Source organism: Fusarium vanettenii (assembly GCF_000151355.1).
Source record: "Fusarium vanettenii 77-13-4 chromosome 14 genomic scaffold NECHAsca_62_chr14_1_0, whole genome shotgun sequence".
NCBI lineage: Eukaryota > Fungi > Ascomycota > Sordariomycetes > Hypocreales > Nectriaceae > Fusarium > Fusarium vanettenii.
The window spans coordinates 55,767-72,003 of NW_003315827.1; the positions used below are offsets into that span (position 1 = coordinate 55,767).

At 50.6% G+C, this 16,237-nt stretch overlaps 3 protein-coding genes across 3 annotated transcripts; all 3 read right to left on the bottom strand.

Moving 5' to 3' along the window:
- Positions 1–1,878: 1,878 nt before the first annotated feature.
- Positions 1,879–4,545, bottom strand: NECHADRAFT_98098 (uncharacterized protein; the record flags this gene model as incomplete). The annotated part of the gene is made up of 9 exons (XM_003040535.1): positions 1,879–2,115; positions 2,158–2,205; positions 2,323–2,689; positions 2,789–2,814; positions 2,851–3,040; positions 3,122–3,242; positions 3,273–3,360; positions 3,403–3,618; positions 3,658–4,545. The coding sequence occupies 9 exons, from the start codon at positions 4,543–4,545 to the stop codon at positions 1,879–1,881; spliced, it is 2,181 nt and encodes a 726-aa protein (XP_003040581.1).
- A 4,476-nt stretch (positions 4,546–9,021) lies between these two features.
- NECHADRAFT_98099 (uncharacterized protein) lies at positions 9,022–10,798 on the bottom strand (the record flags this gene model as incomplete). Its single annotated transcript, XM_003040536.1, has 6 exons — positions 9,022–9,138; positions 9,195–9,507; positions 9,566–9,729; positions 9,896–10,321; positions 10,361–10,704; positions 10,738–10,798. 6 exons carry the CDS (start codon positions 10,796–10,798, stop codon positions 9,022–9,024), a joined length of 1,425 nt encoding a protein of 474 aa, XP_003040582.1.
- Positions 10,799–11,568: 770 nt separating this feature from the next.
- NECHADRAFT_18985 (uncharacterized protein) lies at positions 11,569–12,144 on the bottom strand (the record flags this gene model as incomplete). Its single annotated transcript, XM_003040537.1, has 1 exon — positions 11,569–12,144. A coding segment is annotated over one exon (576 nt), but the record flags the coding sequence as incomplete, so codon positions are not given.
- Between the last annotated feature and the right edge of the window lie 4,093 nt (positions 12,145–16,237).

Below are 16,237 nucleotides of genomic sequence, written 5' to 3' on the forward strand. Positions count from 1 at the left end.
TCTGGGAGGCCCCCTTTCGACTGTGGCGATAACCAGCTATCAGAACCACTTCAAACCTGTAGTAAGGGAGTTGACTGATAGACATAGGGGTCCCTCTACCACTTCCTTCCAGGCCCAATCAACTATATACTGTATATCGAGTTCCCCCTTCCCTGTAGCTTATAGGAAAACGTCGTTTAGTCAATGTACCGTGGTGGATATGGCGGATTAATCAGCTGCTGAGCCTGACGGCGTCGTTGGTCAGCAAGGCGCATCTTCATCCCTACGTTGTAGTTAGCCATAATCGCAGTACGTAGGAAACGCAGGCGTATAAACCTTCCGTGGGCGTGTGGTTATAGAGGTTCTGACGGTCGAAAGGCGCCTCGAGGAGTAGGCCTTGCAACGAGGTAACTCGTGACACTGCAACATAACTGATACCGGCCTGGAAGTCGCGTGTAGCGAGGTCAGTAACTATCTGATCCTTCGTTAGGCTCTGGCATTTGTGAACAGTGATAGCAAATGCCACGATCAGGGGAAACTGGGTGCGAGAGCAGGTCTCGTTGCCCACTAGGAAATCACGCGTGACGGGAAGGATGGGTATGATTTTCCTGCCCTCGTTAGTTGTCAGATACGGCGGTCCGTCGTAGTTATCGAAGTCCACCATGATAACGTCCGGGGGATCTTGCCACGGGTTGGCGCCTTCATTCCAAGCGACATCATATATCGTACCCTGGGCGCCATTAACCAGGCCAGCTGGTTGCCACAAATTAGTTGTGAGCATTACCCTGGCACCTCTAGCAATAGCAAACTTGTTGGATAGATTGCCAGTATGGTCGCTTGGCGCCTGCCCCGCGCCTTTGCCCAGGTTCTTTGCCTCCACCTGTATTGCCGGGGCGTTGAGGTGCACTATATGCTCGTAATTGTATTCGTTGACCCGGGCCTTTGTGGAATATACCCGCATAGCGGCCTTGAATCTGTCAACCTCGCTCTGCGTTAGCTTGGCCTGCACTCGACTGCTGAGGAGTTTCAGGAGGGTATAGATAACTTGACTTCACGCAGTTCTTGCAATGCCTGACGGAACCGGGCCTGATCATCACCAGTCTGGCGCTGTACCGTGGTCAGGAAGACGGTGCGGTCAAACAACCGGTAGGCCACCTGTCCTCTCTTTTCCAACGAAGACAGGCCAGTGCTGGCGGTTGAATACAGCGGCTTTTGTCGGACGGGTGGTAGCTGGAAGAAATCGCCCACAAGTAAGACGCTCACACCACCAAAGAACTCGAGGCTACGCTGTGGAAAGGCCTGTCGCAGGCGAGAATCAATTCGCCCGAGCTGCTCAAGTCCTAGCATGCTCTTTTCATCGATAACGAGGTACCTGACGTGCCGTAGGCGGGACTGAAGGGCAGCAGCGTCAGCTGGGCGAAGTTCGGTAAAGGCACCGCCTACTGGGAGACGGAGCAGTGAATGTATGGTGCTGCCCTGTATCTGGTTACTCGTAACGCCTGTTGGCGCTACGCGGCAAATAGGGCTAGGATTCGGCAGGGCAGCCGCCTGAAGGTGGGAGGAAAGCACCTTGATAAGGAAGGACTTGCCCGTGCTACCGCCGCCGTTAACGTGGAGAAGGATTTGAGTAGGATTTTGCGCCTGGAAGTGACCCATGAAGGTATCGTACACTAACCGCTGTTGCGGGTTAAGCTGATCACGCCAGTGAGGGCTAAGGACCTCCACATCGTTGGCTATAGGGTTGCTAGCGATGAGGTCTTTCTAGTAGCTGTCTCGAAACTCTAAATAAGTGCCTACATGCCGTGTCTAGTCGTAATTGATATTAATATCGCGGCGGCCAAGTAGGTTAAGACCTTCCTGGGTAAGGGGGTTGTCAGGTAAAAGGGCGGCGAGACGGATCTAGTCTTCGTCATTAAATTCCTCCTCCACTGGTAGAGCCTCGTATTGATCCTCTTGAGGTTGTAATCGAACCTCTTTTGGCCGGCCGTAATGGTCATCACTATGACTGTGGTGCTGCCAATAATAGGAGAAGGCCTGAGCGTGAGAATTAAAACGATGGCCGTCAAATATGAGGAGCTCATTATGCCGACGATGTGGGTGGTTTAATGCTAGCTTTACGCGGCAGTACTCTGGCCACTATTGGCCTTCTGGATCAGCCTGATAGCGAGGAAAGTAGACTAATACACGCGGCCTGCCGTTGACGTTGGCTGGCTGCCATTGCTTCCACTTGGAAGGGTCCCTAGAGTGGAAATTCCAGTATTTGAGAAAGGAAACATAGGTTAGGTCCTCTAGGGATTCGGGGCGTTGACAGTACTTTTCGTAGACGTTGGGGGCCTCGTCAACCTCATCGGCGTCAATCCGTAAAGAGCGGGAATGCATGTCAGGATTACGGCAATCAATGTGTAAGCAGGTTCGTGAGCCCTCTTGTAACGGCAGACCGAGGAGCAAGTGGCTAACCTCCTGCTTCGAGTAGTCTCGCTCAGTAACTAGCTGATTTAGGAGCTTTAACGTGAAGGAAATCAGCGGGTTGTGGTCCTTGACCCGGGGCATTAGGGCCTTCCCAATCTGGGCAAAAGACTCACTCTTCTTCTCCGACTTGGAGCAGTATTTAGCTGCGTAATCGATCACCTGCTGCAGGCTCGTGCAGGGTGAGACATCTGTATTGGCTAGCCACGCAACGGCAAGTAAGCGGTTGTAGTGGTTCATCTGGCTATCGTTCCGCTCGCCCCTAAAGCTCCAGTGCTTAGAATGAGGAACCTTTTCAAGGGAGGCTAGTAGGCGCTGCCCGTGAGGAAATCCAAAGCGGCACTCCACCTGCTTGGTATGCTTGCTGAGCTGTATATAGTAGTTGTTGCAGCGATGGCGCTGCACGCGGTTTACTACTATCGACAGGAACTGGACGGTAAGGGGATGTTCCAATAGATTACTGATTAAGGGATTCCCTTCCCTAGGTGCCTGCACCCTCTGAGGCTCTGGGTTGACAGCGGATACGTGATATCCCCAGATTCGGGCAAATCGCTCCCGGGACTGGCTGTCATTGGGATCTAAGTCCGGGTGGCCACTTAGCTAATATAGGCCGTGGTGGTGACTGGAACCCCTGCCCTGCTACTCGTAGCGACCCTAAAAGTCCGTTAGGTTGAACTTCTGCCTCAGGATAATAGTCCTAAAGAGCGTATATCGCTTATGGAAGTGATAAGCGGCAATGTGGGCGTTGTCTCGCAGCAGTTGCCGGGATAGAGCCATTCGCGCCGCCTCAGGAGCTGCTTTCTACTCCTGGAATCGAGGCATATGACGATATAGGGACTCCCAGTGGTAATTAGCCGCACTTGCTGTAACGAAAAGGCCAGGCCTGCCTAGATTGTAGGCACATGCCTCCAATTCCTTCCTTTGCTTATACTAATATGGATGGGTGCCCCTGATTACGGCGGCTTGGCGCGTGATCGACTGGATCAGGGCCTGAGCCTCTGGCTCGTCAGGCTTAGCTATCGCTTCCTCTATGTTAGCGCGCGTAAGGGGTTGACGGCGGCGGCCTTTGTGTTGCTTGACCGAGTAGTTGCTCCGCTTTCTGACCTGCGCACGTAATAGCGTGTTGAGGGCGATAAAAGGCCACGTCTTATGCCGGGCAAAACGTCCGTCTTGCTATCTCATCGCATGGGCAAGGTAGTCCTGGTACGTGACGCTCCGTAGGCGAGGCTCCACGAAGTCCGCCTTGCCGTCGGGGTAGAGGGTGGGGAACGCGAGCGTCAATAGCGGCTGGGAACGGTTGAATTCGTTGATAGGAGTCCTGCGAATGGAAGGTAGTGGCATCTGGTGTTGAGCCTGCGCGTTAGGCGGTATATGCTCAAGATCGGCCATACGCTCAGGGTCAGGGGTACTATGAAGCAATCGGGACTGCAGGGCGTTTAATTCGGTGTCTGTAACCTGCAAATCGGGGATCGCCGATGCATCTGCATCTGCTGGATCCTCTTCTATATCCTCCTCAATGGGACCTTGGGGGGCCTCGCCGTTAGGTATGTCAGCCACTTGGCTAGCAACGGAAGCAACTATGCTGCCGTCAAGAGGAAGCCGTTGTAAGCGATCCTGCCTCACAACGATATCGCGATAGCCCGGGTGGTGGCGCTGTAGGTAATGCAGCCAGGTCAATAGGCATGAGCGGCGTACCCGGAAATCGCGAGCAAACTGCTGCTGGAAGTGAGGGTCGCCCTCCATATTAGGAGGCCGCAGGAGCACGATATCTAGCTCTTCAGGTAGGACCGGGAGCTCTTCAAATAGCCTACCAACATTGCGAAGGAAGTGGACAACATGGCCGCGGTATTTATACTGAGAGCCACGTACCTGTAGGACCTTCACGTGTACGTGAACCCTAGCAATCAGCATCTCCTCAACCATCGTTAGGCTAGGTAGATTACCAGGGACTTCCCCGAAGTTAAGGCTATTCGTAGCGCTAAAGAAGTAGGGCTCGTCAGCGGTTCTCTCCCTATCTCGACTAATGCAGCGGCTGCAGACTCCTAAGCTGTTTTTCTTTATATCGAACCAATGCTCCCGGCAGCGAATGCAACTATGCATCTTATCGTCATTCAGGGCAGTATAGAACTCCCGCACAAGCGCCCAATCCTCCTCACTAAGGGCAGGCAAATCAAGGTCCCCTGTAAAAGGTGGATCAACTATCTGATCAAACTGTCGTTCTTGAAGCTATGGCCGTGGCCGTCGGTTCACGATGCCTTGACGTGTATAGCGGCCGCGGCGATGACCCTGTGGCAGTAATGAAGCAGTGGTAGGGAACGATTCCTATGGCACAGGCGTGCCTAGCACAATAGGAGCCGTTGTGGTCGTGTCACTAGGAATCGGCGTGCCCAGAACTACTCTTGGCGGGCTTAAGGTAGGAGGGATAGGGAGGGCTCCTTCCGCTGCGCTTGAGGTAGATAGGCCCAGCAGAGGTCTAGGCAGTCCCTGGAGGACGGGCGCCAGACCACGGAATACAGCAGGCGTTGCAGGGGGTTATGAGCTATTAATGGACACGAGCGCTTGCGCGTTTCGCCGTGGAGGCGTCAATTGAGCCTAAGAATCGGTCCTCTTCGTCGTTCTGCGCGGCGATAGCCTCGAGGCGATGTTCCGCATGGCGGCAACGGCGGCTCGGGATTCGGCCACTCGCTCCTTTTAGCGTGCCCTATAGCTACTACACTGTCTCGTAAGCCTCGCAGGGTCCTTGACGCTTCGAAACTCGACCTCGGGCAGGTCTTGCTTGCAAGTATGGCAGTTCTAAACTGCCTGGGGTATATCATTCTCCATCCGGCTGCATATATTGTTATCCGCCTCTTACCCATGCAGACGACCGGGTAGGTACCGCTTGGGCAGCGAGGGTTTGCTTAGATATACCGTAGCGTGACAGATCTCGATATGGGAGGTTGTCTGTAGGGTGTTTTGATTAGGTTCGAACGATCAGGGAAGGAGGGGACACTTCACCGCTCGACCGGAGGCAGGTGATACGTGAGCCGAGACGTCGTTAGCAACCTCGTAAGGTTTGGTGGATAATAGTTTTAACGGCAAAGGGAAAGCAGACGCCATGTCGGTGCTCCGGCCAGAATCGCGCTTGGAGGCCGGAGTTGATTGAAGGACAACCTTAAAGCTCCTGGAGAGCTTGCCAAAAGCGTTACCTAGTCAACGATCGCGGGCTTTCCCATGTAGTAGCGTCGTTAGCGTTGACAACTGACCAATTCAAGCACGAGTTGAGCATAGACCATGCCAATTAGCCAATCAGAAAAAGTTTTATGCTCTTTTTTTCTGACTGAGTAAAACGCCCTTCGGGCTAAATAACTAAGCAGCTATCTAGTTAGTAGCGAGGCCCAGAGGCAAATCTAGGTCATACCTTCTCTAAGATATTATATAGCAAATATAAGAACTATAAATATAAGGTTTAACCGTTGAGATTAGATAGATCCTAGCCTATAAGGGGATATATAGTAATAAAGTAGCTAACCGAGTGGCTAAAGAAGCTATAAGATAGTGATAAAGAGGTCTACTGGGACTAAGGGCATAGTAACCCCCCGTACTATATTCCTTAAAATCTATATTAAAATTATAATCGCGTAGAGTTATTAAACAAAGATAGTAATCATAGTAGTAATAGGAAACTAGGGGCTAGGCGACCTTTAGGCATATGCTAAAGCTAATACCGAAAGTATTATAGCTATATAAGTACTTTAATAAGAGGCAAAGCGCTATTTATATCTAACTCCAGACGGAAAAGATTAAGATAAATAACTTCCTCTTTAAACAAAGAGTACTAAGAGTTACTAACCTAAGATATAACTACGGCGAAGGATAATAAATAATCGCCTATATCCTACTTTAATGCAAAAAGTATACTATACTTTAAAACTAGGAACTAGGCTAATTTCTAAGACATTAAAATCTCTAATAATTACTAAGCGAATATAAAGTAGTAACAAAGGTTATTAAATTCATAGAACAAACCTAGGTCCTTAGGCAATTCAGGACCAATCTGTAATTAGATAAAGCTAAGTACTAGGGGAGATTATAGGTAAGAGGACATATATATGGAGCGTATGACTCGCCCCGTAAGAGCCTAAAATCATATATATATTACTATTTAGAACCGCGATCTACAGAGGTTGCCAGCTAGTTATAGATAGAGGTTTAAGGAGAGAAGTGGGAAGTCTAGAGGCGGCTGGCTAAACGCTAGTTAGTGTTTGGCGAAGTGGGGCGCAATGGATAAACATTCGGGGCGCTTTGGCTGCCGGCCAAACCCCACTTACCGGGCATGGCTGCCGGGGAATGGCGGCTAAAACCGAGTAGGAATAGAACCTGAACCTGAACCTAATATACCCTGTGCCTCGCAAACAAGTTGCAGGCTCAGTGCCTTAATTCCTGTCCTCAAGCGATTACCCTTCTCAGCACGCACAGTCGAATTTACACGACCCAACATGTCAGATCGCTATCTTTTGGTTTCCTCTTTCTACGGGCCAGGATCGGTCGGATGCTGGCTGTTCACTGTTGCGTCTGTTGTCATCGCGTGGACTTTAAATCGTCGTCACCGGGTGAAGGACACAATAACCAATGATCTTCTTGCAACTCTCACCTATCCTGTCGTCGCGGCCGGACACTTGTTGCTGCAAGTTCGGGATTTCCCAGGGGATAGGGCAGCAATCATGACCGACGGTGTTTTTACTCGATACACCGCCTCCATCGAAGCATCACTCAATGTCTGCGAAATATTCGCAACCATGTCGCTTGCCTTATTCTCTGCGTGCGCTCTCGCGCGCACATGGAAGAGAGCAGCCCTTGTCGCCCTGGCTGGGACTCTATGCTTTGTCGCAGAGGTATTTCTCTCGACCCAAGGACCAACAGTGGTGGCGGGGAACAGCACTTTCCAGCGACCTTTCCTCCTCAACCTTCCTGGAGCAGTCATGGCCAACATCATAGCTCTCTCCCTTCTCTTTATAGCTCTGGCTGGGGTCGGCGCGGTATTTTTATTGTTTGGGACTTTTTACGCGGTATGTTTTGAGGGTGTTAGACTGGGAACATTCCTCGTCTCCGCTTTTATGATCCCGCTTTCAATGATAAATGGATTCGGCGTCCTCGGGTCGACTACTATCACGACCGCAGAGAAGCACGGGTGGGCCCTTTGGCACTTCTTTCCAGCTTCCGGCGTTTCTATAACAGAGCTGGACCAGGCGGTGGCCTTGGGGGCAGGGGTTACAGTGTTTATATTCAGCCTCTATGAGGCATTGAAGATCCTACTCAGTGCAGGAGACAGGGGCAGGGATCAAAATCCAGAGCTAGATATAGAGCTGGGGGAATAGGAAGCCAAACTCTCACCCATCATATAGCCGCGCTGTTACCCGGTTCTCTTTCCTCTAGGTAGCTGACGACTCAACATTCCTACTATATGGCAACCGCCATTGTGGCAATGGCAAACTTCGGAAACTACACAAATTCCTTTTCGACTACGTGGTACCAGACAAATATGTCTTCCTCTTCTCTTTCGATCACCTTATCAATGTTGTGTACAGGGCCAGGGTTGAGGCCGTCGTGAAAGTCTGTGAAAATTGTTGGGTCGGCCAAGGAGCAGGATGAAAACCCTTGAAAATTCCACCACGACCAATAAGCAGGTAAAAATCCGACCAAAGGATGAACAAAAGTATTATTAAGCCAGTGGCCAGTAAAAAGAATATCCCTGTGTCCATTGCGCCTTTTTTGCTGCTTTTTGTTGCCTATTTGATAGTCGATTCCAGTTCGAGGCCAAACCCGGCCAAATGTTGCTTATCTCCTGAGTGCGCGTAGCCCTCCCAAGATGTCACGATGAGGGGTCTGGTCCAATCAGAAGGCGCCAAGAAAAGGGTACATAATTCCTCTGCTAAATTAGGTGGTGATAGAAGTCCCAACAATGCTTCGTATTACAAATCGCAACATCACAAATACGGCATCCGTGAGAGGTCCGACTCCGCACATCCGGCCTCTTCATCTTCTTCTTTTCCTCATTGCCGCTGACCTCCGTAAGAGGGCTCAATTCCGGGGCTCTTACTCTTAGCTGCCCCTGCCGACAGCCCTGACAGGCTAGGCAGTCTGACTTTACCTTGTGGTTGACATGATTGATCTTGCGATCGATGTGTTCCCTCTGTAATTCGGGTTGTTGTAGATCACGCTCGTCTCCGGCTCGGTAATGCCTCCTTGCTTGACTGTTATGGCCGTATGTATTAAGTAATTCGTTATAAATGCACTCTCGCCACACCCTTTGATTCGTATATCTCTTCCAATTTGGCTGCGGTCCATGAAGTTGAGCAATATAGCTGTTAACGAGGGCCACGTCAAGGAGGAAAGTCCATGCAAGTGTAGAAGTACCAGCAATCTCTCGAGTTACAAATCGCTACATCACACTGCTCACATCCCCAAATCGATTGACGCCTTCTTTTGTTGTAGCTGACCGGGGCCAAGGGCCTCCTTGCACTTCTTGACCTCGGCTGCCCTAATTGAAGCCCCTTGCAAGCAAGGCAATCTGATTTTTTCCCTCTTCGGACGTGCTTATGTTGTGCCACGGGCGTAAATTCGTCTCCGGCTCGAAAAGTCCGCCTTGACTGGCTTTGCGGATGGAAGGTCTTGAAGACCTCGTTGTATAGGCACTCCCTCCACTTCTTCTGGCTTATATAACGCTCCCAAGCCGGCTGCCCGTGTAGCTGTAAGAGGAAGCTATTTACTAGGACTACATCCAATAAGAAGGTCCAAGCAATAGCCTGCCAAGCGCCCCGGCGGATAGGATGATCATAGCCTAGATATGACCTCCTTTGGTCGCCTCGGTCAACATGATTCATTTCGTCGTTGTAGGAAGCGGCGATAGTAGGGATCGATATAAGCTTGACCGGCTCGCCACTAAAAAAATCGCTGTATTGGCCGTGCCATTGGGGTATTCGTTGACGGTCTCTTCCTCCAACGATCACATCTCTCATCGCCAGTAAAGACGGTTGAAAGGAGCAATACGAGGGCATTATCCTTCCAAGCGATCTGATTGACCTAGAGAAGAAGATAAGTTATCAGCCGAATTGTAAGGAAGAATGTCGAGCCTTCTTACCTGATTATCAGCCGTTGGGATGACCTTGATCTCATTAAATTGGAAGCCTGACTTCCCTGCCTTATCGGCCTTTTTGGCGTCTGCAAGGCCTTTGTAGATGCCACAATTAGGCCGAGCTGTACCAGTTGCACCGTGGCCGTGCTAACGAAGGGAGCGGAAGAGGTCTGGAGACGAGAAGAGGTTATCCACGAAGACGTGATATATCGACTCCGGCAATAGGTTAATAAGGGCAATAACGACGCTTTGGGTCGAGTTCAACGCCATGATCTTATCCCCAGCTTCTGTGATGACGTGGATAACTTCCTTGACCTCGTCAACCTCGTTGGGAACCCTCCGTTGGCTGCCTCTTCCCTTGCCTTTCCTCCTCCCTCGTTGTGATGCCGGCTTCTTCCTCTCAACACCAACTGGACCGTATTTTGCGCCAGGTTGGTGCCAAATCCACCTCGTGAAGAGGCCTAGCTGGGCAGCTATCCAGACTTTGAGACCTATGTCAATAGGCTTATTGGGGACGTATGTAACTTGCTTATTCCTTCCGGTATATCGGATCATGCCCTCGTCTACGGCAAGATGTGAGCCCGGATTACAAAGCTCTGTTGTTGCAAGTTGAATATGTTGAGACCACAGCTCAACGCATTGGAAGACAATAGGAAAATCGTCATCGTCAGTGAATTTGGTGTGGTCAAAGAGCCGGAGATGACGATGAAGGAGTTGAAATCGGTCGTAAGTCATGAACTTAATTATCGAGTGTTCAGGCCGCTAATCCTCTAGCTGAGAGGTCTTCCAATGGTCTTGGACTGATATTTCGCCGTGGACTCCTATATAAATAAGGATCCCAAGCCAGATATATATCTCTGCAGCCGTAGTTGGCTTCCAGGCGCGGAGGCGTGACTTTTCTGTTATTTCGTGTTCTTGACTATCAATAACGCCGCTCTGGAGTAGGCTATTGACCCGGTCATTAGTGTATTTGACCCAGCTATTGACTAGGGAAATAGGTATAAAGTGTTGGAAAAGGGACAGCGGGTTCTGGGGCAGCTGCTTGACAACAAGCTCTCGTCGCGGCACTTGGAAGGGTTGAAAATCGAAGCCTCGGTCTTCGACAGGCGGAAAAGCCGGTCTCCGGGTGCTATCACCCTCATGCTCTTGAAGGCTATTATCTTCATTGATAAAGCTACTGTCATCATACGCGTTGAGAGCCTCCGCCGACATCTCTATAGGTACCGCTTGGGAAGTCATTGATCAATCCGAAAGAATTTCTATGAGGATGAAGGTGGAATCAATCAATGACGCATCATAAGGTTCCCCTCATGTACCTCTCAGAAGTTAGGGCGGATGTGGGGCTCGGTACGGCCGGGAGGTTTTCCACAGCTCAAGGGATACTTAATACCTTTAAGTATATTACTAGATACAATACTTATCTTATTTAAGATAACGCTAGTATCCCCTCTGCTAATATAAACCTAGCATAACCGGTTTATCCCTTGGGAACCCTCACGATCACAATAGGGGCGCGGAGCCTGCCCCGAAAGTTGGCTGTGGGGCCCCTCTTAGCCAACGGGTAGTTATTGTACAGCAGGCATCGCCGCCAGTAGACCGGTCTCAACTTCCCCATGACAGTTTCAGCATTGATATGGGTGACTGGGTGAGGGGAAAGGATCAGGTGTTGGAAATATATTCTGAATGGGTGACAACAAACATTAGACTAGCCCCCTCCGCATTTGCGTAACGACATTGGGAAAACCCAGTGGGAAAACCAATGCCGAGAGGCTTAATGACTGTCCAGAGTCGCTAACTATTTTAACAAGAACCTACAAGCAACCCAAAAATGAAGAGAAATCCCAAGCCCACAGCAATCGATAGTGAATCAGCTAAATTAGAAGAGTTGATATCTTATCGTGATCCAAATCGGATATAAGTAAATGATAGAGCAGAATAGATGGATGCGGGTGACAGCTAACATCTCAATATCTTTCCTGCGCGACGTCAAGCGCAACAGATCAATTGTCCGGGGTTATATTCTGAATCAGATATCCTCCGATTGTCGTCCCTGTGAATTTGTAGAATGATCTCGTGTCTCTTTCGTCGGACTCCTGCATCTCTGGGGGGAAGTTGTAACTCATGACCGAGAGGGGATTGCTGCTTCCCCACGGGATAGCGCCCCCCTCTTGAGCCGCAAACTCGTGCCTGAGACCCAAAACATGCCCAAGTTCGTGCAGAAAGACATTGGCCATGTTGTTGACCATGCCTGCCTGAAAGGCTCTCTGATACACGAAGACTGTGTTGAGGTCATTCGAGTTCGGGAAGAAGGCTTTTGCAAGTGTGGAGCCGGCATCGCCGCCGTAGGCCAGGACAAATGCGGCATCTTCTGGATTGGCCACATAGTGAAACTTGACGCCGACTTTCAGGCTGTTCCACTTCTCGGCTGCTTCGTAAAGCTTATAAGTGGCGTAATACGCGTGGCTAGGCGATAACCAGCCATTCTTATATGCAGTGTAGTTGACAGTTTCCCCGTACTTCCAACGGGGGATCACGCCCCATAGCCCAATCCAGATCTCTTCGGGTCCTGGCTTCTTCTCTTTCGGTCTCGTTGGAGGCTCGGGCATCGACACCTGCGTGACACAGTCGTACTTTGAGTCAGAGACTGACACGCCATCGCCTAGATTGAGGCGGCCATATTCTTCTTTGACCTTGTGCAGAGTGCCGACTGTCTCCAGCCGTTCCTTTCCAATCCTCGCACGTAAGGCTTTTCTGAGCTGCCTCTTCTGCGAAGTATCTTGACCGGTCGGGGATTCGGTAGGCATGGTGTCAGGACTTGCAGTGGTGCCACACCAGTCTCCTATGTTGGGATCCAGTTTAAATAGTCGTGGAAGTCAAAAGGGGAAAGGATTGTCAAAGGAGAGATGAATGAGATGTAATAGATATTTTGCGTCGGTGGCGTTGTTCTTAGTAGGGGAAACCACTTCTTTATTCAGCCCGAAGGGCGTTTGCCTTTCGGTACGAAAGGTCTTCTTAAGCTCTGGGATTCCCCCCCACCCGCATTAAGTGATTATGATTACCCGATTAGGAAGCGTAACTGCACCTCCTATTGGTCCGGATTAACCCCATCCGAATGCCCCTCAGAGGTGCCAATCTTCTCTTCCTCATTTGGCAATGCGCACATGTGAACTCTCATTCGCTCTCTGAGATTAAGTGCAAAGGAGTCTTCTTTTGAGGGTTTCCTGTTAAGACACACGTGAAATGCACGTGAAATGCACGTGAAATGCACGTGCGAGCTCGGTTTGTGTGATCGCATTATTGCTCTCGTCTTTATATTTTATGACATTTTCTCTTATGCTTGAGTTAGGTGTAATTAATGTATTAGTTATTGTTGGATCGCGTACCACACATTCAATCCAAGGGATTAATGGTCAATAGAGTGTGGAGACTAAAGATGATGATTGTATTGATCTAGGATGCCTCGCGGCCCCCTCTTTTTTCGAGAGGGGTTTTATGTCATCTCACGCCGCCTCTGACTAAGGTCGGCATATCGATCTATCAGAGGTTTCGTAATACAGGGTCACAATCCAACAGTTATCTAAATTACATTACTGCTAGTATTGTGCAGATGGATATGACAATAACGATAATCGGGCCTCATTTACTGTCCTCTCGCACAACTGTTCCAGCCTAGCCTCGCCATCAAACATTTCTTGTGGTATTTTATTCCCGACTATGTCCTGCACCCGTGCCTTTGATAGCAACATAATACCATCAAGCGATTTGCACCGCGATAGCTGCACATACAGGCTGTACGGATCGCACTTTCCTGGCTCGAGTTGTCCAGTTGTCGTATTCAGCTTTGTTCCGGTTCCTCGCAGCTCCAGCGCAATCTCGACGAGGGTTTCGCCTTGGATTTTGTAATCGGTGCATGCGAACGCGGCAGTGCAGGGAAGTCCTCGGCGGCTCACTTCGTGCCTCTGCCAAGGCCTCTTCTTGGCCCTCTTCTTCTTCTCGATGGGTATCTGGGCACTTGTTGGAGTAAGCAGGACCGTGCCTGGTGGCATGTCATCAAACTTGAACTTCTTGGTGGACTCGGACGACAGGATGATGCCGGCAGGTGGTCCAAAGTGGAGGATGATGTTCGGGGCGAGTTGATACCCTGGGAAACTCTTGGGGTCTGGTATAACTTCCAGTGCTTTGTACTTGGCCCCGTTTACGAGCTTGAGGCCTGGGTTTATATTCTTGGTCACTACCACCGGCATGCCAGGCACGAACATGAACGTGGCCGGCACATAGATCTTGCTGTCATCTCCGACGCTGGCCATGAGCGTAGCTTCTTCCTCCGTTACCGGTAATGTACTGGGTTTACCCTAACGGTGCTGGGGTAGAAATATCCGGACTGGCTTCTGGTGGTGCCTCTGGAAGGCCAAGACCGCATCCATGTTCAGGCTCTATCTATTGCTGTTAAGGGGTGTAACTACTGTGATGCCCCTGCCCCATGGTATGGCTCGGCCTTCCTGAAAGCACCGGCTATTAAGAAGCTCCATGTCGGACTCGTCTTGCTGCCCCTGCCGGATCCGAGTCAGCAGCCGCTGCAGCTGCGGGTCCCCCGCTGCGCGCACCTGTTCGGTGAGCATAACGACGGTGGTAAATCGAGTCCAGAGTGCGTGCGCCCTCATTTCGTCCGCAATCCTGAGGGCGGACCATGGCGTCAATAGCGACTTGTTTTGCACTGGGCGGAATTGGTGGAAATCTCCTGATAGTAGCACCACTGGGATGCCGCCAAAATCTTGATTCGATCCTCGGGAGGCGCAAAGCCGCTTGTTGATGTTGGAGAGCGTCTGGAGGCCCAGCATGCTCACCTCGTCAATGATGAGCAGCCACTTTTCGCTCCATCTTCTTCGGGCATCACCGTCCACGTAGGTTACCGTGCTGCCATCGTCGGCATTGCCGTCGGATGCGTTGGGTTGCATCCCACAGGCGGAGTGAATAGTCACGCCGTTGATCCGCGCTGCTGCGGCCCCCGATGTCGCCGTCATGAGCAGCCTGTGCGATATGTCTTTGCTAGCGAACAATTCCGCCAACGCCTCGATGACCCTGGACTTCCCGGTGCCGCCCTCCCCACCCAGGAACTCGCATAGTTGTGCGTTATCATTGTTCTCGACATTACTGCTATCGAAATCATCGCTGTCACCTTCGTCCGGGATGGTGTCGAGATGGCGATACACTAAAAGGAAGGCAATTTCCTGCCGCTCGTTCAGGGTGAACCTGCTTGCGATCTGCCGACCGGCATGGAGGAATGTGGTTGACGGTCCAAAAGCGACCGTAGTGCTGGGTCCATCAGTGTTCCCGGTGTCTGTTTCCGATATCTCTATGCTATCTTCTCCTGCACCCGCAAAAGTATGGTTCAATAATGCTTCTGTGCCGGCAGCCGTGTTCTGAGTGTCCTGAACTCCGTCAGAACCTTGGATTCTTTGCATAATTTCCTTGTCGGCTTTGTCCTGCTTGCTCTTAATCCCCCTGAGCTGATGTTGCATTGGGAGCTCGCTTCTGGCTACCATAGTTGGCTGGTACTGCTCAAGGCTCTCAGCAGGGGCGACAGTCTCAAGATCATCTGCAAAGTCGGTGATATCTGCGTGGGCTTCATGAAGCTGATCTAGCAGCTTAACGAGAGACTCCGAACCAGCGGTCACCTGGTTGGGAGCTGTGGCACCCCGTACTGTTTCCATCAGTCGGCGAAGCTGGCCGACCTGATCTGAGCGATACGCTTTTACTGGGCCCATAGAATCTTGGATATCATCCCCCATAGCATCGATATCATCTAAAATGGCATCGTCCCCTGCAACTGCCCACTGCTTCGCGTCTCGCCGCGCATCTTCCGCTGATCGCTTCAAGAGCTGGATGTTGCCTGCGATAGTCTGAAGTCTTTTGGGGAGTCGCCGTCTCCAGTGTTCCCAGATTTCATTAATATCGCCTGATGCTGCTGTAGTGAACTTCTCCCATGGCACAAAGAGTGCGAGGTGCTGTACTGCAGCTCTGGTGCTAATATTAGTGTATGCTCCTCGTTTATCCATCCCATCTGTTCTATGGCTTGTGCTTACCTGCGGTATCTGTCTGCGTTTGTGTCAATATCAAAGTCCATATCGAGAAACCCGTTCATGCATGGCACTGCATACTTCCCCGGGGGTCTTAGAACCTGCACCCAGTCCCTTCCCGGCTTCCAGTTCATTTCAAATTCTATCCTCACCAACTCCTTGGAAGATGAATCTATCCTCTTTTGTAATTTAACAAGCGACACGTAGTCATAAAAGCATAATGTCTGCAGCACCTCTCCACGGTGGTGGTAGGCTTCAATGTATGGTAGCTTCTTGCCATCGCTTCCCACCAAGACCCTCTCCGCGCTGGCTTCCGCGTCGTTGCCATTGACATTGCCACCTATGTTCTCGATAGGTCGATCATCGCCGTCGCCTAAAGTGCTACTGCATTGCTGGAGATACTGCCAGCGTCGGAGTATTGCCCAGTAACGTACATGATAAGCGAGTGTTACAAACAAGCGAGTGTTACAAAAATCCCAACCTTTAAGATAGGAATAGCCGTAAAAACACAACAAATCGTCTAACCAACCAAAACTAATCGCTATACTCTTCTTCAGATATCGCTACAACTATTTGACATGTTCTTGCATTATGTCCCGTC